At 39.6% G+C, this 21,653-nt stretch overlaps 1 protein-coding gene across 5 annotated transcripts in view; it reads right to left on the bottom strand.

The window, feature by feature from the left end:
* nompA (no mechanoreceptor potential A) overlaps positions 1–21,653 on the bottom strand; it is a 28,469-nt gene that overhangs the window by 2,559 nt on the left and 4,257 nt on the right. For 2 of the 5 annotated variants that reach the window (XM_076524157.1, XM_076524156.1), the window contains exons 3-19: positions 21,203–21,329; positions 20,514–20,599; positions 19,880–20,141; positions 18,269–18,398; positions 17,987–18,138; positions 17,647–17,922; positions 15,774–16,085; positions 14,363–14,458; positions 12,544–13,369; positions 10,739–11,319; positions 8,695–8,873; positions 6,493–6,641; positions 5,379–5,525; positions 4,950–5,039; positions 3,010–3,400; positions 1,088–1,257; positions 871–1,014 (exon numbers count right to left, since the gene is read on the bottom strand). In XM_076524157.1, coding sequence (XP_076380272.1) covers positions 871–1,014; positions 1,088–1,257; positions 3,010–3,400; positions 4,950–5,039; positions 5,379–5,525; positions 6,493–6,641; positions 8,695–8,873; positions 10,739–11,319; positions 12,544–13,369; positions 14,363–14,458; positions 15,774–16,085; positions 17,647–17,922; positions 17,987–18,138; positions 18,269–18,398; positions 19,880–20,141; positions 20,514–20,599; positions 21,203–21,278 — 4,067 coding nt within the window. In that variant the 5' untranslated portion in view covers positions 21,279–21,329. The remainder of the gene's footprint in view (positions 1–870; positions 1,015–1,087; positions 1,258–3,009; positions 3,401–4,949; positions 5,040–5,378; positions 5,526–6,492; positions 6,642–8,694; positions 8,874–10,738; positions 11,320–12,543; positions 13,370–14,362; positions 14,459–15,773; positions 16,086–17,646; positions 17,923–17,986; positions 18,139–18,268; positions 18,399–19,879; positions 20,142–20,513; positions 20,600–21,202; positions 21,330–21,653) is intronic. The other 3 variants (XM_033465458.2, XM_076524158.1, XM_033465459.2) reach the window with 3 other exon arrangements.

Below are 21,653 nucleotides of genomic sequence, written 5' to 3' on the forward strand. Positions count from 1 at the left end.
ACGCGACACGAATTCCCGGAAGTCAACACAAAATGGTCTGTTTGGGTGTGAGTCAGGTAAGAAAAACCGCGGAGCTACAAGGTACGTGACCAAACTCCGTCGAATCGTAACACGTGGCCTCCGAATTGTCTTCGAATCGTGTTATGTGGCCTCCGTATTGTCTTCTAATCGTGGCATATGGCCTCGGAATTGCTTTCGAATCGTGTCACGTGGTCTCCGAATTGCCTTCGAATCGTGGCAAAAAATTGGAAGCAAAAAAGTTAGGTCACCGTTTTTATTCTAGCATTACTATGTGTTCATATTAACACGTTGACCGTCGCGTCGGTCAAATATGGGTGACACAAATTTTTGACCAATCTTGCAAATTCATTTTCATCGAAATATATTCGAACGAACTGAATTTGACTAGGATGTTTCATATGCGAAAGAGTACTAATGTCATACACACTATGATAAATTTTAACTTTCTAGTTCCGGTTTAACGAATTAAATTGCTTTGACTTTGTGGGAATTTTAGCGATCGCTGTCCTTTTATTGGCGATTGCCTTGATTTTCTATAAAAACGATCCGCGTGGCACGACGAATCATGTCTTAAAGCGACTTAATATTTTCAGATCTGCGTAATTTCAAATAAATTCATTAACGCCAGGTTAACGCGGCGTACTAAACGTGATTATACTATATTATATTACTTCACGAAAGCAACAATAACATATGTATTTGTTCCGATTTTGATTGTAATGCTTGCCCAGATTTATCGTACGAATTCCTCATGAATGTATTTTTGCAATTTCAGTAATCTAAGAGTTAAAGAAACTCGAACCCGTCGTTTTGACGGGTCTACGTGTTAACGAAGTCACGGATACGTACGTCGATTGAAATGGTTTCTGAAGTCCACTGCGCAAGAATGAGAAGTTATTCGCCCGACTGGTGTAGGCATCGTCCGAATGACTGCTACGGTTGCACGCTTTGTCAACTCTGCGGTTCTTCGTAATCACTGCGTAAGCGTATTTTCTAAAACAGTTCATGTCGGCCGGTTCAGTTTCGTACACAGAGACGGATTCGCTGCGTCACCAAGCGAACATACCTATAAATCAGCATGGATAAGCATACCACCGATGCTAGAAGCACGACGAGCACTGCCACCGCAGTCACCAGCCCGTAATACTCGTTCGGAGTTATGCAAACGTTCTCCATCACCGTGGTCTGCCTTTCTACCATAGTTTCCTCGTCTATATCCATTCTTGAATCGAGCACCTGCGCCAAATATTACGTCAACATTCAAGACACCGATATTCCTATCTTTTCTGTAAGCCGACAGCGACATTAATCGCATTATTAAGCACTATTAAGCGTTATTAATCCGCTTGCACTACGATTTCGTTCGTAGCTACGCGCGTTGTGTGATCGAGTGAATTTTTAGTCTTCGATAGATTCCTACTCGAATATGAAAATTGACACTTATCGTATGTGTTCGCTTTCATGGTAATCGACGATTACAGAAAACGGTAAAATTGACTTTTAGCGGCACTTTAACATTTTGATTGCTGGACAACAAATACAAAAATTTCATAAAACGAAAGTATCTTATTTAATCAAATTAAAATTGGGAAGTTAAATTGAATGACGTCAATTACTTTTTTAATACCCTTCCGTTTTACGGACCCTAATAAAATGAGGGAGACATAAAAGACCAAACAGGGTGGTCCGGAATTCGCGTAGCAGAACCGAGCAGGGGATGATTCTGTGTAAGAAAATAAGAAAAAGATTTGGAATAACATTTTTCTTTTATCCGTCATCGTCTATGTTTGTAAACACTATCTGATCAAGAAGGCAACTGCGGTAGAAGAATAGACAACTAAATCCTTTATAAAGATGAACAAACTTTAATGTCGATTTTCTTGAAAACGGAGTCCCTGGTATAATATATATACACATATATGTTATACCAGGGTCTCCGTTATATATATATCCATATATATATGTAGATAAAATATAAATAAATAATATAATTATATATTTGTTAATTATATTGTAGCGGCACACGGTCGGCGACCGTAATAACCATAAAACTGTCCGCTTGCAGATGTCAAGGGTTCGACTGAGAGAAAACGTCCTTGACGTTTGCAAGACCCGGAAATTCTTTTGTCTCTTTGTTTTTTATCACTGCCACATGCACTGCAGGCCTAGTCGCGGAGAAAGTCGCCGGCCGCGTACCGCTACCCGGCCGAACGGCCAGCGCGCCCCTACAGCGAGGGTACGACGATGGCTGCCTCCCCCGCCAAACTAAGCGGGGGAAAAGAAGACAGCGAGTCTCCCAAAAAGGCGTGGCCTTTTTGGGGGACATAATATAAATAACAGCGGCAAGAAACTGAACGTCTTCTCGTCTAAGCATTACGCCGAGCCTCTACACGTCTAACGATTCCGCCGCGCTCCATCTAGTATCCATCAGCACCGCGCGTCATTTTATATACATCTACGAATAAAATCTAGTGCAATTTCACTCTGTGTCCTTCCGTTGTACCCCGAACACATTGCGTTACAATATAATAATTATATAATTATATTAATACATTATTATATAATTAATAATTAATAATATAATAATAATAATTATTATATTAATGTATCATTATTTAATTAATAATTATAATTATGCTAATGATTATATTAATGTATTATTATATAATTGATAATTATATTATATATATTATATATGTACATATAAATGTTATACCAAATTTTTTCTTATTTTTTTCGCGTAGAAAAAATTATGTTCGTAAGCATCATGACGAGCCTAACAAGTTGTTATAGCGCAAGAGATTCGTGTCGCATACACGAACATAAGAAACTCATAAGTTATAACAATTATCAAATGTGTCTTTTGCATCTTTTTGATAAGTTCATACGTTCTGAGATGTTATTGAATACAAACGATATGTTAATAAAACGATAAGACTCGGTTCATAAACATTCGAATCGAATGTAAACAAATTATGGATGTACTACCTCGATCATCTCTCTGACGTGTTCCTCCTCCTCCTCCTGCTCCTCCTCCGCTTCCTCCTCTTCGGCAGCGTCACTGGCGTCAGCAGTGGTGGAATTCGAGGTGGCGGAAGTGTCATTTACAGTGTTCTCGATAATCGTGCTGATTTCGTTTTCTTCGGCTATTGTGTCATTCAGCGGCACGTCTCTTCTCCTTCTGCCAAAGGATGGCTCGCTTCTTCCGGTACCACCGGAACAGTAGGCAGGCTGACAACCGTCACGACAGGTCCTTACCGTCGCCTCGAACACCAAGAAATTTGATTCGGGGATCTTGAACGCGTTGAAACGAGCCTCGAGGCTGTCCCCGTCGCGCAAACGGTCCAATCCTGGGAATACGTAATTGTCGACCGGACATCTGCGCAAAATTATTTTATTCATAAATTTACAGTGCCCCTTTTTCCTCCTGTAACTTACCCCATTATTACTTTAATTAATCTTAGTATATATTACTGTAATAATAGGGTATAATAATAATGGGGTAAGTTACACGAGGAAAGAAGAGCACTGTAAATTTTTATCAATAATCAATATATACATGATGTTCCATGTATATATATGCTGTTTGTATATGTATGCTGTTTTATTATATACATGGTGTATTTCTGCATTCAATGCAGAAATAGTGTCTGCCATGTCTGCGTCCACCTATGTAGAACTATCTTCACTACCTATTATGTATAAAAATTATGCAGCAAATTATACATAATAGCAAATTTTTACTAATTGATCCTCAGCTTGTAGAAATGGCATAAATACAATTTATATAAATAAAAAAAAAAAAGAACGAGTCACAAGGCACGAATAGTCGTACTTGCTCTTCCCAACCGTCCATTTTTGTTTTCAAACTGAGTGCCTATTAGGGAGAATTTACTGTATGACCTTTGTGAAACGTGATCTATATAAAGTGTATTTTCAAAATAAAAATAACATAAATCAAAATAAGTCTTACGACTTTTCCGATCGGGACAAGAGACCCGAAAAATGTTTATATCTCAGAAACGGTTGACCTTTCGACCTATGTTTACTAAAGCTTTTTTACTCAGTATAATGTATCCTATATACCATATAAATATTGAATGGTTTTTTTCGAACATCCTGTATGAAATTTTTGAGAAAGTGAGGAACTTATGTTTGGAAAATTCTCGCGTCGCGATGCGGCAATATGACGCTCTTATTTGGCCCCAATTATGTTTATACATTAAATGAAAGAGTGCATCGATGCCTGTCTTTCGAAGTAATTTTCATTAGCGGTTTGTAGGTGGCATATATCAGAGCTAAGAATGAAATTGTGTACTTCTGAAGGAACTTTGTTTTGCCCTTTTCTGAAGGGTTTGGCCAATTGCCTCGATAAACGTTTACTCGAGCTTATATCCCGCAGCGTGGATCGCGAAACTCCATTATCCCCGCATTTCCGGTTGATAGTAGAGTCAATCTACATTCTTTCTTAGTTCGAACGATCTAAGACGAAAGAATGCAAACCGAGCCAAGAGTACAATTACTATCTTTTTAACCAGCGAAACTACCAAAATGACTGGTTTCTGATCTTTTGATTTGCAGTTAATGAAATTATAGAAATCCTTCTGTGAGAAACTTTTTGATGAATTTCTTTATCGAATATATTATAATTAGACTGCGATCCTTTATGCAAAGTAAAAATTTTGAAAGTAAATTGTATTAAAATTGCATAAGACTCGTACCTTCAAGTAAGTTAAATTGAAAAGAATGCAGGGGTAATCTTAAATTTTTCTAAAGTATTTATAGTTTGATCATCGGAATCGTATCATAAACAGAAATCGTACAATGTTCGATTAAATGCAATCTTGCAATCATTATGACCAAAAAATGTGCGTCTGTTTGTGGCTCGGTAGTTTTAGTATTAAAAAATAGTTTCGTAGAATATTTACCCATATCTGTCAATCAGTTGGACGCTTCTTCCCGAATAAGGATCTCTGGCGATCACGTTGGTGGCGAAGATGTCGGTGACGTAGTTGTATCTACAACGAAGGCAATATTATTATTATTATTATTATTATTATTATTATTATTATTATTATTATTATTATTATTATTATTATTATTATTATTATTATTGCGAATAGAAAAATTCGTTGCAATTAATTGTAGATCACGGTATGCAAATTGCGGATCGTTATGCACTTCTGGCGTCCGCAGAGTCATAAAATGGAAGAAAATCAAAGGCTAAGAAAATTTCTACTTTCAGTTGACTTCAATCAGTTTCATAATATTAATATTATCAATTCATAAAATCCTATTTGACTGACAATATCTTCAGTTGATAACTATGAGAAAAAAAGGAGAAGTAGTTCGTGTACCCATCTTGAGCCTCAAGTCTGAAGGTGAGCGGGTCGCCAACCGCGATGGTGGTCGTAGGTCGGCCTTGGTAAAGTATCAGCAACCTCACTCGAGAACTCAGAGTATTCTCTGCTGGAAGATATTCGATGGGAATCGGAGACCCTGCTCTGAACGATACAAATTGGATCATAATTAGCGAAACTGAATTAGCGAAAGTAAACTTTCCCCAATTAACGCTCAGTTTGGAAACAAAAATGGACGATATGAGAAGAGGAGATACGATTATTCGAGCCTTGCGGCTCATTTTTATAGTTGTTAACGATCGATAACTATAAAAACGATTATTCGAGCCTTGTGGCTCATTTTTATAGTTGTTAACGATCGGTAACTATAAAAACGAGCTGCAAGGCTCGAATGATCGTATCTCCTCTTCCAAAAAGTGTCCATTTTTATGTACACTCTGAGCGTCAATTAGGGAGAATTTACTGTACATCTCACTAATTAGCGAGAATTAATTTGAATTTTTTATCCCTTTGCGGTCGTGTGTTGAGCCAGACTCGACATCGAATTTTGCATTCATTTGGCTGATTTATATCATAATATAAATAAATTAATAAATATAATATAATAAATATAATATAATATAATAATTAATATATATATATATATATATATATATATATATATATATATATATATATATATATATATTATATTATTTGTGCATAATGCCACAATTACCAGGTACGCAAGAACAGTAGCAGTAGTTCACAACCGTTCTAAACAGATTGCAAAGTAGAATACGTTTGAATTAATTATAGCAAAGTTCGAAACGAACGGGAGAAAACACCGTGAACCGCAAAGCGTTAAATATAAACTACACACTGGAGATCAGAGTTTTGAAGAATTTCTATTTGTACTCGAGGAAATAACCTCGGCAGCTTCTGGTAGCTCGGCCAATGCGACTACCAAAGCAACTCTGTTTTGCGATAAAGCGTATGCGATACGAAAACAATCGAGTGAACTTGCACCAGGGTCGTAAGCAAACGAATACAACATGGGCTGCATTCCGTGGTTAATTGCATACATGGCTGGTGCACCAGGTGCAAGGCACGGTTTCTCAATCGATATGACCTGGCATACCCGGCGCCGATGTAGCCGGATGTGACGACAGCTTCGCCAGGGCCTCGAAATAGGCAGGTGAGGTTGAACCGTTTGTCTCTTCCGGTCTGCACGTAGTCGGAAAATTGTACCACCACGATGTTCGTCATTGTGTCCCCGTACTGTAACGATTCAGCCAACGTGACTCCAATTTCCAAGGATTTTTTACAAACATTTGCGGCATCCGGTTGTGTCATAATATTTTTCGCATTCCACCGCGTAAATTGCCCTCTGCCACCGCGTCGCACTGGTGCACGTGAAATTTTCTTCAGTTCTTTATCGTCGACGAAAGGGACATTACAACAATGGGACTATTCATGAAAAGTTGTAAAGTCTTGTTTCGAGCAAAACTGGAATTAGCATCATTCTATTCAGGATTTTCGTAAATTATTTGCGGTATTTCGAAGACATTGAAAGTGTCTTGCAATAACTATTTTAAGATTGAACTAAATGACTTGAATTTTTTTAGATGATAGAGGGACTAGTCTACCAGAGGATGACTGAAGTGCTTTTCTTTTTAATTTTGCTAGTTACTTGGAATGACAAAAATGTAGAAGTTTCTCGTCTTTTAACTTTTTTTATCTGAGCCTGTAACGAAAATTTAAAAAATGTCTTTCGTAGATCACGGTGACTAGTATGCGTGTTGAAAATTTCATCGAAATCGATTCACGTTGTTATGATTTACAACAAATTAAAGATCGCAAACATTGTAGTTTTATCACGATTTTGATTAGAAACTGCAAGAAATTTTTAAGCAGTTTTTAAAATCTTTCAACGCCTGTAGCTCGACTCTGGGTTAATCGATTTCGATGAAATTTTCAGCACGCATACAAATTAGGCATTTTAAAAAATTTTATTATATGCTCAGATAAGAAAGTTAAAAAACGAGAGTTTTCAAAATTTTTTTTGTCATCCCAAGTAACAGCAAAATTAAAAAAAGGCATTTTGGTCATCGACTACTAGATTGGTCTCTGTATCATCTAATAAAAAATTTAAGTCACTTAGTTCAGTTTTCAAAAAGTTATTGCGTTTTAAAAGGTGTGCGCTCAATTTTGTGACGAGGGATTTTAATTTTTTCTTTTTATTCCAAGTAATAGGAAAATTTAAAAAAAGTTTTTTAGCCAGCGTCTAGTAGACTAGTCCTTCTATCATCTAAAAAAGATACAAGTCATTCAGTTCAGTTTTGAAAACAGTTATTGCGTTTTAAAAGATTATGTGGGCTTTTGGGCCTTTTTGCCACTTTTGGGCACCTTTGTCAGCCATTGTAATTGCTATTATCGTTTGATAATTTATGACCATAATATAACATGGACTAGTAAAATATGTATATACAGGGTGTCCCAAAATTATGGTACTTCCGGGAAATGAGAGGTTTCTGAGGTTATTTGAAGTAACTTTTTCCTCAGCGAAAATGCAATCCGCGACTTCGTTTACGAGTTATTAACGAAAAACAGTGACCAATGGGAGGCGAGCCTGGCTGGCGCGCGGTGGCCGAGCCAACGAGCGCACGGAGCTCGGTTTCGCTCATTGGCTCGGTCCCCTAGCGCCGAGCGAACTCGTCCCACATTGGTCAGTGGTTTTCATGAATAATTCGTTAACGATGCCTCGGAGAAAATTTTTGTGAAGGAAAAAGTTGCTTCGAATCACCTCAGGAATCCCTCGTTTCTCGGAAATACCATAATTTTGGGACACCCTGTATATGCATTCGCAGCGAAAGGGAGAATCTCAGAATACTGTCGCGATATAACCAACGTGCTAAAATTGTTATGGCAAGGGACAACTTTCTTCTTAGCTCCAATTTGTTGCAACCAATGCGGAAACTTCGGCGGAAACTTCGAACACAGAGATCTAGTAATTAGTTTTATCTTTAGCCCGGCTATACATATACGTATGGGACTGAAAAGCGCAACCCTGTTACGCAATGCTTACTTTGCAGAAGCATCCCTATAGCGGCGCACGAATAAAGCTATCATATTTTATCCCATCTTCTGCATCCGGCGGATCCGTCGTCAGCAAATTTCCATTCATTCGAATGTATGGAGAATGATGTTAATCAAACGGCACAGTTGCGAAGCAAAAGATCCTTTCATTGGAGCCGCTGTGCGCGGACCGTAATTTCGCGTGCACCAACGTAATACGTGCCGCACTATATATTAAGATAATGAGATTCCTTACTCTTTGAGTGCCGCATTCAGGATAACCCTGAGGACCGCTGATTCGTAACACGTTCACGGTGCCTCCGTTCCCACGGAAGAAGCAGCGGTCATAATATCCGTAAGTGTAAATCCGACCGATGAATCCTTCCGGTGTCCGTAATGTAAATTCCATCCCGTCCTCGCTACAGACTTGACTCACTAGAACGATCAGATATATGTGAATTCACCATTATAACTTTTCCTATCGATTAGAGCTTTGGATAAAACCCGGCCTTAGAGTTCGCCCCGATATTCCTCCAATTTCGATAATGTTATTAACGGGGTTGCACAAGGGTCTCGGATCAACGGAATAGATTGCGTCGCATCGCGAGAATGAAAATACAGTAATGTCTCTCTAATTGACGCCCGGATTGTCCACAAAAATGGACAATTTGGGAAGAGGAGATACGATTATTCGAGCCTTGAGGTTTGTTTTTATAGTTACGAATTGTCAACGATTATAAAAACGAGCCGCAAGGCTCGAGTAATCGTATCTCCTCTTTCCAAATTGTCCATTTTCGTGGACGATCTGAGCGTCAGTAAGGGAGACATTGCTGTACAGTAATTTTCCAAATTTTCCTCCAGCTTATAAATAAAATTTGGAAAGAGGAGATACGATTACTCGAGCCTCGCGCCACGTTTTTATAATTGTTGACAATCGGAAATTATAAAAATGTGCCGCGAGGCTCGAATAATCGTATCTCCTCTTCCCAGATTCTCCATTTTTGTTTACAAGCTGAAGGAAAATCGAGGAGAATTTACTGCAGTCGCTACGATTATCCTCGCGTCCCGATGTCGCAAATCGTTCGAGAAACAGCTGAAAAATCAGAGTTTCTCGCGTCGAACATTTCTTTCGATTATTTATCAATTTACAGAGGCAGAGGGTAGTTCGCGCATCGAAACAATCGCGTTATCGGAAATGTTTCGGTTTTGAATTTTTTAAGTTTCTCGAGCGAATATCGTCGTAACGAAGGTTCAAAACTGATTTACGCTGATTCGACGCTGACGAGTAGATCGCGGATTTTACGCATTTACGATAACTGCGAGTAGATGGGATTTAAACCGTGACGATAATCAAGGAATACGGATACACTGTTCCAAATCGTTCAAATTAGAGCAGCGACGCCGATTACCGTGGGGTGATCAATTGCTGTGTCTTTGGTGAGCCCTTTTCGGGCATAAGTCACGTTTCTTCACATTTCTCGAATAAGACATGTTAAATTTTGTTATTCCATTATTTTGTCGATAATATTATTATTTGTCAGTAAAAAATTATATTGTAATGTGATATATATATATATATATATATATATATATATATATATATATCACATTACAATATAATTTTTATAATTATAGTATAATATATTATAATTATAGTATATAATATAATTCCCGAATAAGACATATTAAATTTTCTTATTCCATTATTTTGTTGATAATATTATTATAATTATATAATATATATTATTATTTGTCAGTAAAAAATTATATTGTAATGTGATATATATTATATATTTATAGTATATAATATATATAATATATAACTATAATTATATAATATGTATTATTATTTGTCAGCGTGTAATAAGAATGTAATATATATAAAGTAAATTATGCCCGAAAACAAATCGAAGGCACAGTAATTGGTAACTCCACGGTAACCCTGCTCCGCCATCCCATTGAGAAAAGAATTCGATGCGAGTTGTGTCGCATAAAAGGTCCGCGATCTACTTCGGGCCGAATTCGAAGGAACGATCACGTGCGCACGTTTCCCCTTTTTCCACGCTTGCACGGCAAATGCTACCCCGAGGACGACGGACGTGCAACAAGAACCAGTAGAAAGAAAAGTGTGTGTAACGTGGAAAAAACAGACGGTTTATTTCTCCAAGCTAGTTCGACAATGTCTGTACAATAATTGGGATCTGTATCAAATCATTTCCACGTGCCGAGCATTCCATCGCGGCGCAAACCTCTCCGTAAGACCCACGAGGCTGGCGTCCTAGACCGGTCACGACGCTTACCGTCGAGGCACTCCGCGTCGACGCCCTGCCGGCCGTTGTTCCTCTCGTAGAAGTCGTAATCGGACCCGGTGTCGTAGTACACCGGATTGCCCATGTCCATGTCCCTGGAGTCGCGGTCGCTCAGCTCGCAGTTGTCCCTTTCGGCGCCGTAGGGTGCCGCGTACGGCCGGTAGTTGAACGACCTGCAGACGAAGTCCCTGGCATCCGCGCACTCCCTTTCGCACTGAGCCAAAGAGGAAGCTGTGGTGTACCGTCTGACGAACGGTTTCCGGACCCTGGTATGGGGCCCGACTTGCCGGAAGTTGTCCTGCTCGTCGCATCTGGAAACCAATGGCGGCCGTCCGATGATGGGCCCGCCGCTGGTGCCGAACGGTCTGGAGTTGAACACACCGCCTTCGCCGATGTACCCGCCTCCGATTATGCTACCGTCGTTGTTGTATCCGCCGAAACCCAACGGTCGATTCGGCCCTGCGCCCGCGTAATGGGTCCTATCGGGATGTGGCTGCGGGTACACGTCGTCGATCGGGTAGCTGGCTGGGTAACCAGCCGGGTAACCAGCTGGTTGCGACGGCTGAGGAAACCTTGTCGTAGCAAAGATATTTCTGATGTTATTCGTGTGCTTTCGAAGGGAACGCAGTAATTTCTTCTAAATTCCCGCTCGGATTGTGCACAAAATCTCAGGAACCTCTCATTTCCCGGAAGTACCATAATTTTGAGACACCCTGTATAATACTATAGTATATATAGTATTATATTATAGTATATACGATAGCATAGTACATATGTACCGATTGTCATTGACTATAAAAACGAGATGCAAGGCTCGAATAATCGTGTCTCCTCTTCCCAAATTGTCCAGTTTTGTGCACAATCTGAGCGCGAATTAGGGAGAAATTACTGTATTGTCGATGAAAGTAAAAAGTGGTAAACAGTCTCGTTCTTTTTCAATATTCATCTACCATTTTACATTTGGAGAGCAAATCTTTAGGCTTGATCGTGACTAACAGGAAATCCATATTTCTCTTGTAAGAGGTTCGGGCGATTAGAAATAATGCAACATTATTTAAGGATTCTTTTAACACTTTGCAGTCAGGCGCTATCTTCGACATCTTTGAACGTTCACCTAATTGATAATTTACGAATGTTATTCATTTGATATATATATACAAAATAAAGATAAGATTAAGATTAAGATTTATTATATTTATTATATTATAAATTTATTATATATAGATAAAAATTTAATAATAAATTTATTATATATAAATAAAAATTTAATAATAAATTTATTATATGTATATATATATAAATTTATTTGTCATTTTTATATGTGGGTGACGAAAATATTTGCTTGGATTGAAAGCGAATTTTTGGTCTAATGTATCATGCTATTATTTGATTAAAACCCGAGAAATATAAGAATCTTAACAAAACAATCGATGTCACACAATTTAACTTTTCAATTTTACTTCGATTAAATAAAATACCATAATTTCATGAAATTTGTTAGGCTGTTCGTGCGACAGTCATACTATTAATAATAACGTTCAAAGCAATCTCCCCACAGTCTCTCCCACGCAAAGTATTAACATTTTACATCAACTTCGAACATCGCCGACTCGATCACGTTGCAAACGCACGGAATCAATCGTCATCACTCGTAACATCTCGTTTCACATCGAACAAAAGAATCAACGATACGAACGAGATTATTTTGAAATCCCTGGGTCCTTCTTCGGATCCGAACGCTAAGCCCGGCATAATCCGGTCACAATGAGGTAACAATACCTTCCCTCTTAGCTTACCGGCTCGGATAAAGGTCCTTATCTGGGTATCTCTCGCTAATAGGATATCGATCAGCGTGAGGCCTGGCGCCGCCTAAAGCTGTAGGATACCGGTCCAGAGGATCCTCCGGAATCGGATAACGATCGATCGTGTTGGGATAGCGATCGGTCTCGCTGGGATAACGGCTGGGATACCGACCGGCGACACTGGTCGGATACCGATTGCTCGTGGGGTATCTGTCAATGGCTGGATCCGGGACAGGGTATCGATCAGCGGAAACGGGACGTCGATCGCCACCTCTGATTGGGAATCGATCAGAAATTGGGTATCTGTCCGAGGACGGATATCGATCGGTCATCGGATTAATGGGATAACGATCGCTCGGATAGCGATCTACCGTGTGATACCGATCTCCTCCGGGATAACGATCGCCGCCAGGATAACGATCGTTGATAGGGTATCGATCTATGGGATCGGGGTACGGGTCTGTCGGAGCTCCTATCGGGTATTGGCCGGTCATAGGATATCGGTCCGGGTATCTGTCGCTTGGAAAACGATCCGGGTACTTGTCGGGGTATCTGTCCGGATACTTGTCGGGATAGCGATCCGGATATTTGTCGGGATAGCGATCCGGGTATTTGTCGGGATAGCGATCCGGGTATTTGTCGGGATAGCGGTCGGGATACTTGTCGGGATAACGATCCGGATATCTGTCAGGGTAACGATCCGGGTACCGGTCTGGATAGCGGTCAGGGTAACGATCAGGGTAGCGATCCGGATGACGATCCGGGTATCGGTCTGGCTTCACGCTGCTGCTGTACCCTTTGTCGTAGTCGTCTGGGTATCCTGCACAAGAAGTAAGTTCCTCTTGAACGATATACATAATCGTGTCAATTCGTACAGGTTTCGTAGAAATAGTTGATGCTCAATTCAATTTGATCAATCGCTCTTTAGAGGTCATTTAGAGAAATAATGAACCTTACTGTGTCTAGAAAGAGATGCAGTAAATTCTCCCTAAGTGGCACTCAGGTTGTGGACTAACATGGTCAATTTGGGAAGAGGAGATACGATTATTATAATATATATATATATATATATATATATATATATATATATAATTATAATATATATTATTATTATATATATATAATTGACCATTACTTCAAATGACCTCGGGAATCTCCATTTCTGGTTTGCAAGGCATTTCTTTGTATAATAATATAAGGTCATTTGAAGTAACTTTTTTCTTAACGGGAATGCAATCTGCGACTTTTTTTTTCGTTTACGAGTTATCAACGAAAAACGCTCACCAATCAGAGAGCGAATACGGCTGCCGCGTTTCGTGGCCGTTGCGACCAATAAGAGGCGAGCTCGATTGGCGCGAGGCGGTCCAGGCAACGAGCGCACGAAGCCCGGTTCCGCTTATTGGTTCGGCTGTCTCGCGCCAACCGAGCTCGCCTCTCATTGGTCACTGTTTTTCGTTAATAACTCGTAAACGAAACCGCGGATTGTATTTTTGCTAAGGAAAAAGATACTTCAAATGACCTCAGGATCTTCCCATTTCGGGATTACGGGATATTTTTGAGACATTTTTAACTCTGTATATGTACATTTATAGTTGTTGACAATCGGTAACTGTAAAAATGAACTGCAAGGCACGAATAATCGTACCTCCGCTTCCCAAATTGTCCATTTTTGTTTTCAAGCTGATGGTCAATTAGGGAGAATTTACTATAATGGCCGAATTCTTCTCCCGAAGACAATTCGAGGACCGAGAGATTGACTCTTATAGGTGAAACTTTAATCAATATTAAAATCAATATTAAAATCGTGTCTAACCAGGTCTTCCCAAAGATGGCCGACCAAAGTTTGTATCCTGGCCCAGGGGATCCGGCCTGTATGCTGGACTGTCTCGATCTCCATCCAGATATTGATCTACTCGTAGAATACCAATCTAATGTTATACTAAATCCTCGGAGGCGACGTCTTTTTAATTAGTTCTGTTATTACAATTGAGCCATTTAGAACCAAACGAATGGGAGCGATATTTTTGATTGCTAAACCTTATTTCCTGTGCATTTAATCCGTCATAAACAAAGATAATTAGTATTAAATTTTAGTATTAATATTAAATATATTAAAAGTATAATATTAAAAGTTAGTATTAAATAATTAATTCTACGTTTCTCGCTACACGTCAAGTACGATGTGTTGCGTCCAGAGACAAGGGCCATAAAAAGGTCCCACCATTGGGGAAACCCTCTCAGGCCCCAACAAGGGTCAAGGCAGACACCCCCCTCCAAGGGGTGATTCGTGCCTTGACCAATAATAAACAATCTACCTCCATCCACGGGTGCTCTTCCACGACTTTCCAGCGTTGGAAGAGCATTCTTCCACCAGCGCTCGCAGAGAGTACAACACAAAAAATAAAGTTCTCTAAGACTACTAGAGACCCTTCCACGTCATTAATTTGCCGTAGGAAGCGCGAATCGAGCGTACAATGGTTCGGTCGCGCATGTACGTTAGGCGACTAACCGAACGTACGGACAAAACACGATGTACAGGTACAGTAAATTCTCCCAAATTGTCCCTCAGAAAGCAAACAAAAATGGACAATTTGGGAACAGGAGATACGATTATTCGAGCCTCGTGGCGCGTTTTTATAGCCGCCGATTGTCGACAATTATAAAAACGAGTCGCAAGCTCTTCCCAAATCGTCCATTTTCGTTTACAAGCTGATGGACAATTGGAGAGAATTTACCGAAATTATTAAAATGGACGAATAACATCGTAAATACTTTAGGTGTAACATGTCCAACAGATTTTCCATAAGTTTGGTTCTAGATGCTTCGATTTTGACCGAGACACTGAAAAAAGCCTGATTGTTGCAAAACTATTTCATAAAGTAAAGTAAACTCTATTGTAGAACTATTTCGCGAATTTCGTAATATAAACGTTGTTGCAAAAGATTAAGAAGATAATGTAAAATGTAATGCAAAACTATTGTTCATCACACTACATGTAACCTACAAATGTTATCCCACAAGTGATCGCTAATTGCAGTTAAGCAGATGCGGCATTAAATAAATAAATTAAAAAAAATTGTTGCAAAATTATTTCACGAAGTACCATAATCTACTGAACTAGCGATAAACTAAACACCGCGATGTTTGCAATAAAAGCAAAGAGTCACAGTTCTCCGTGTAAGTGTTATCCGGCCTCTGAAAATTGTCGTGGACCTGAAACTCACGCATAAGATTCTCATAGTAATCGTAATCGGCGTCGTAGATGATCCTGTGGCCGTCTCGTTGATTGAATCGACTCAGGCGACAGGTGTGGTAGTGCTCCGAGTAGACCGCGCTCCGACATTGGAAGCTGGTCTGCCGAAGGCATTCGTCCAGGCATTCGCTCAAGCTGCGGCCAGTGATTTCCGAGTGAAACTCCCCGCTCAAGCGAGAGTTTCGGTATCTTTGGAAGGCAGTGTCCGGACGGCGCCCGTCGGAGAACAGATGCGACGTCGAGCTGCTGTCCGGATACTCGGAGCCACGTGCTATGGATGGATCTACGCTTCATAAGTGGGTATTGATGAAGCCTTGCGAAGCGTCAATTGATCTTTCCCCTCTTATTAAAGGATCGACACGTCCGCTTTTTATCTTTACCCATCCCGACTTTTGAAACATTTATGTTGAGAGCTGGTACAATTTGAACACTCGTAGACGTTATTAGACGCAGCGGTTTAAAACGTGATTCTAGAGGAGCGAAATGATTTCTGTCGTAATATTTTCTTCTAATTGAATACACACATTGCGTATCTTTTATACATGTGTTACAATTTTATATTTATACAGAGTGGGTGAAAGATCGTGGTACAATCGGCCAAGGGGATGATTCTACATGCAAAAATAAATTGAAAAAAAGGATAACATTTTCTTTTTCATTTGAGGGTTTCGTTTTCGAGAAAAAAATAGATTGGAAGAATAATACTATTGAATAGGAATCAAGTGGCGCGTCTGACCATCGTATACCAATTCTACTTCTTGTCATACTACAAGTCATACAAACCTGACAAATCTTTAAACTTATTTTTCTCTAAAACGTAGTTTTAAATGAAAAAAATATTGCTGTTTCTTTTCGTCTTATTTATCCATGTAGAATCATCCCCTGACTGGTTGTTTCATGATTTTTCATACACCCTGTATATCTGCGCATATTCTATAAATTGTAAGTCTATAGTAATGACGGATATAGTAGTTATGGTGTAGTTAGTATATAGTTATATGTAATACTGAAAGTAATGAAAAATAGGAATCACAGACTCGATAGAAGTATGATGTATCATTTTTATAACTATGATGTATTATATGTATTCACATATAATTATAGTTATAATTACACAATATGCATTTTGTATGTTCATAAACACAATTGGTCAGTTTTTGAAAAGTCAGCTTTTACAAGTAAATATATTTATATTTCCAAAATCTGCAAATACCAATTAACGTTGCGCGTCAATTTTATTAACGTGTAATTTTTATTTATTCTCTAATTTTTCCGAAATCTTTTCAGTTCTTATTTAAACGAGCAAGCAAGCAATAAATAATCATAAATAGATATGAATGACGCAAAATATAATAAATCAACAGGTATTTTTAATATATATTCGCGTAAAGAGAAATACGACGGCAAAAATCATTTTGGTCAGCTAGTGTGTCGTCTTTGCTCAAAGATTTCCTTAAAGGCGATGAATTAAATGGATTCAGAATTCTTCTACAAATCCATTTCAATTGAATTTAAGACAGCACTTAAAACATTTGGTTTTTCATCATTCTGAACTATATTCATTCGATGTTAGCACAAGTGTTATTTGAACGGTCTCAAACTATGAAGGATAAAAGTAGCACTGGTGTTAGGATAATATTGTTAGCACCACATGAACAATGTCAACAAAATTGTTAAAACATTTCACAATTTACCAAATCGTATTCCTGCGTTGTTTGTAACAAGTCGGATCTCTAAACGATGAGCAATAATACAAAGCATAAGAAGAGTAACAGATGATTGCAATCTTCACAAGTGCAGACGTATAAACGAACATTGAAAATTCCTTCGAGAAATACACTTACGATTGTCCAAACAAACCAAGTCGTAGAAATGATGGCTGGGGCTGCTGCTGATCCCGATGTCGTCCTTTTGGGAGACCGAATCCTCTTCCGAGATGACGCATTGTCTTGTCTGTTCATCGAATTCGACGCTCCGGCAGAAATACTTCTCGGCTCTCAGGCAAAGGGCTTGACACTCGTCCAGCGTCAGGTTCGTGTAGATGTCGACTTCGAACGGTCCTCGAAGACGCTTATTCTCCTCTTTCACGAAAACGGCTAAGCCGTCGCAACGACGCTCCGCTGCCGGATAAAACAGTCGATTATACTCTCTGCTTCGAATCTCTCAGGATCCGATCGAACGTACCGTTCAGACACGTGTTCTCCAGATAGTCAGAGTTTGGATCGTCTTCCAGCAATTCCGGATGAGTTCTTCTCGTGAAACGACTGAGAGCGCAGCTTCTCAGCGCCGTGTCGTAGGTCGCGGATCGACAGATAAAGCTGAACTCGTTCAGACATCTTGAACGAAAACGAAAAACAATGGGTTCAGCAGTTGCGAACGCAATTCAATTAAGCCCGGAATTCTGGCGAATGGTAGTCGCTTTTCGTGGTCCGATTTGAAAGCAAAGTTTTGCTTCACGGTTAATACCTGTCCTCGCAGTCGGTCCTATTCGCAGCGCTAACTTCCTTGATGTCAGTCAATGGGAGTTTCAATTTCTTCCTCGGGTGTCTTTCGAACACGTAGCGCCTGTTGGGACACTCCCTTTCTATCCTGTCAGCTTCACAGATAAAAATGATCGTTACAATTGTTGCTGACGCAACGTTTGAAACGCAAATATCCGAGAATCTTAGGTAAATTTATACTATCCGTTCAAACACGAAACCATCCGAACGTTGCGCTTCAGATAATGACGGTATAGTGTTCTTAACGAATGTGCATAAATGGTCATCGTTTCAGAAAGTTACCATATTTATCTCGGATAGATTCGTGCAGCATGGCACTGTTATTTCAACTAAAAGAAAAATGTGTAGAGAACATTGATTTTATTCAAACCGTTTATTAGCAATTTATTTAAACTAGTTCAATGAATTTAACGTGCATTATAATAAATCATTGGTCAGACATCTGCTTGTTAAGACGATTTTGTCTGAACATTTAAGTAGAACTAACACAGATATTTGTCCGAAAATGTTACTATGATAGTAATTTAATTAGTTTAATAATTTAATAAGTTTAATAATAAGTTCGTCCTTAATCATTTCTCCAGTAGAACGAGACAATTTTTGTTTCTTGTATGTCTTTATTTATTTGTATTCTTAGATTATAGTAAGAGAGAAATCTTCGTTTCGATGTAGAAGAAATGATGGGTGTCCCAAAATTATGTTACTTCCGGGAAATTAGGGGTTCCTGAGGTCATTTGAAGTAACATTTTTCTCAGCGAAAATGCAATCCGCGGCTTCGTTTGCGAATTATTTACGAAAAACATTGACCAATGAGAGGCGAGCTCGCCTAGCGCTAGGCGACCGAGCCAATGCGCGGAACCGGGCTTTCTCCGCTTCGCGCCAGGCGAGCTCGCCTCTCATTGGTCAGTGTTTTTCGTTAATAACTCGCAAACGAAGCCGCGGATTGCATTTGCGCTGAGGGATAAGTCCCTTCAAATAATCTCAGGAATCCCCCATTTCCCGGAAATAACATAATTTCGGGATAATATATAATAATATAATATATAACAATAACCTTGATAAAAATAACCTTGACCCTTTATTTAGTAGATTATATATGAAATCTTCATCACGAATCTGATCGGTTGTTACAGTGCGAGGGGTTAATATTTAAAACGAAAATATTTTTCTGGAACGTTGCGTGTCTGAGCGACAGTTTAAAAATTGTCCTTTAATCGGGCAAGGTATCATTAACACTTTTTACTGCCGCGTCACTCGTATGCGGGCGACGAAATTATGTAAAATTTAATTTCTAAGCTATCCATAAAAATTTCCTGATTTTATTAAAATTCGCAAGAGATAAGAATGTTGAAATAGTAATCGATGTTATGTAATTTTGCTTTGCAAGCTTAATTTAATCGATTAGAATACTTTAATTCGATGAAATTTTCAGATGTTTCCGGCGCGACCGTCACATTGTGTAAACGTACAATTCCTAAGCGGTTCGTTCAATTTGAGGAACAGCGGTGAAAAAGTGATAGTCGGATGCGACGTCAAGCAGCTACATAGTCGGAGACAAGCAACATCTTAAACTCACAACCAAGACAAACTTCCGTGAAATGGACGCTGTTCGGCACCAGCATCAGGTTACCAATCCCTTCCGGTTGCGCCTGTTCCCTAGTCAAATAGCAAGTGCTCTCTTCGTACTCGGCAGCACCGCTGAAGGACGCGATTCTGCTTCCAGGTTGAAAGTCGAAGCTGGTGCAGGCCCGCACCAAGTTGTTAGTCGCTGTTCTGTCGCGTAAACAGAGCTCCTGACATTTCTCCAGGACCCTGAACGGCGGCGCCGAGTCTCGCACCTAAGAGAATCGTCGACTAAAGCGTATTACAATCTCTCTCCGTGCAAGAAACTCGAATAAAATTCACTTTACGACAGTTCTTCGTACACAAGGAACCGGCCTTGGAGTTACGAGACGCGAGCGGAAACGCTTGATTGGCTGCGGCTAATGCTTAATTAACGCTAACATTGATTTCCGTGAACGAGAGGACCGTCGTAAAAGGAACAATTAAAAGATTTACGACTGTAGAAAACTTGCAACGCTGAGAACCGTATAAAGAACCGGCGAAACAGTTGAATATTCTATCGTAACAGATTTTCGTTTTCATTCGAAATATAAATTGCTGGGAAATACGTAACGTAAACAGCGAACTTAGTTCTACATTCGACGTACCACATCGTCGTCAAAGCCTTGAAGCTGTTGGTCCGGAAGTCTCTCATACACGACCCGACCTAAACCGCCATTACACGTTGTTTGCCCTGAAAACAATTCTCTCGTTATCACGCGCTTCGGAACGCGTTTAACGCGCAGTGCGTGTTTCGTTTCGTTTCGTTTTGTTTCGTTTCGTACTGTTTCTTTTTGTCGTTATTTTCGCGCGACTGGATTATTATTTCCTCCCTCGTCCCCCGCTTCTTCGCGGCACTCAGAAAAATCAGGTTATTTCCTTTGGGGGCGAGCGTTGTACCGCCACGATTTTATCGCCGCGAGATTCTCGCGTTACAAACGGCACGGACACGCATAAAACGTAATTTCGCAAGCGCGAATGACATCACGCGTTTTGTCCGATCTGTCATTAATTAGCGTGTCCGCGGCACGCGTGGCTCCGATCGCTTGCGAATTCTGGCCGACAAAAACGATTTTTCAGAGCATGGACCTCCGGTTCGAATCGAAGCCGCGGTCGTTAAGCTGATCGCACTGCCAAAGGGTTTTCGATCGTGTAGATCCCTCGTGTAACATACGTTTGTCCCGGCCAGTATTTTTGTTATTCTTTCTCGAATATAATTTTACCGTCGATATACATTCCTAACGAATAGAGGCAGTCGATTTTAAACTGTAAATGATTCATAGAAAGACCAACGTACCATTCACAACTACCTTCAGCGTAGCGAGGACAGTGATAGTTTGAAGTACGTCCGATATATTTCGAAGTCTTTTCATTTTCTTTGATGTGGTTTCGCTGTTTTAAGTGGGCATTCCAATCAGGATGATCTGAAATCGAGAATTTATATCTTTTTCTAAAAACACGTCTACGTCGATTATTTTTAGTTATGCTCTAAGCGCGACAATGATGGCTCGACTGCGAATCTTTAGGCGGAGCGAACATTATCTTCGCTAACACGTTTGATGCCGCAACGGTGGCATATGGGTGTCACTCCAATCTTCTTTCTCTTTCAAATTTCACCTACCCATTTTTATAATAAATGCATAAAACCCGCGGTCTAACGAAGATTACAAGAAAGAGTTCTTAAATCAACACCGAGGAACAGAAGTTAAGTAAAATCGTGTTCCAAAATTTAATCAAGTTAGCAGCAA

The sequence above is a fragment of the Megalopta genalis genome, chromosome 8 (assembly GCF_051020955.1).
Source record: "Megalopta genalis isolate 19385.01 chromosome 8, iyMegGena1_principal, whole genome shotgun sequence".
Lineage (NCBI taxonomy): Eukaryota > Metazoa > Arthropoda > Insecta > Hymenoptera > Halictidae > Megalopta > Megalopta genalis.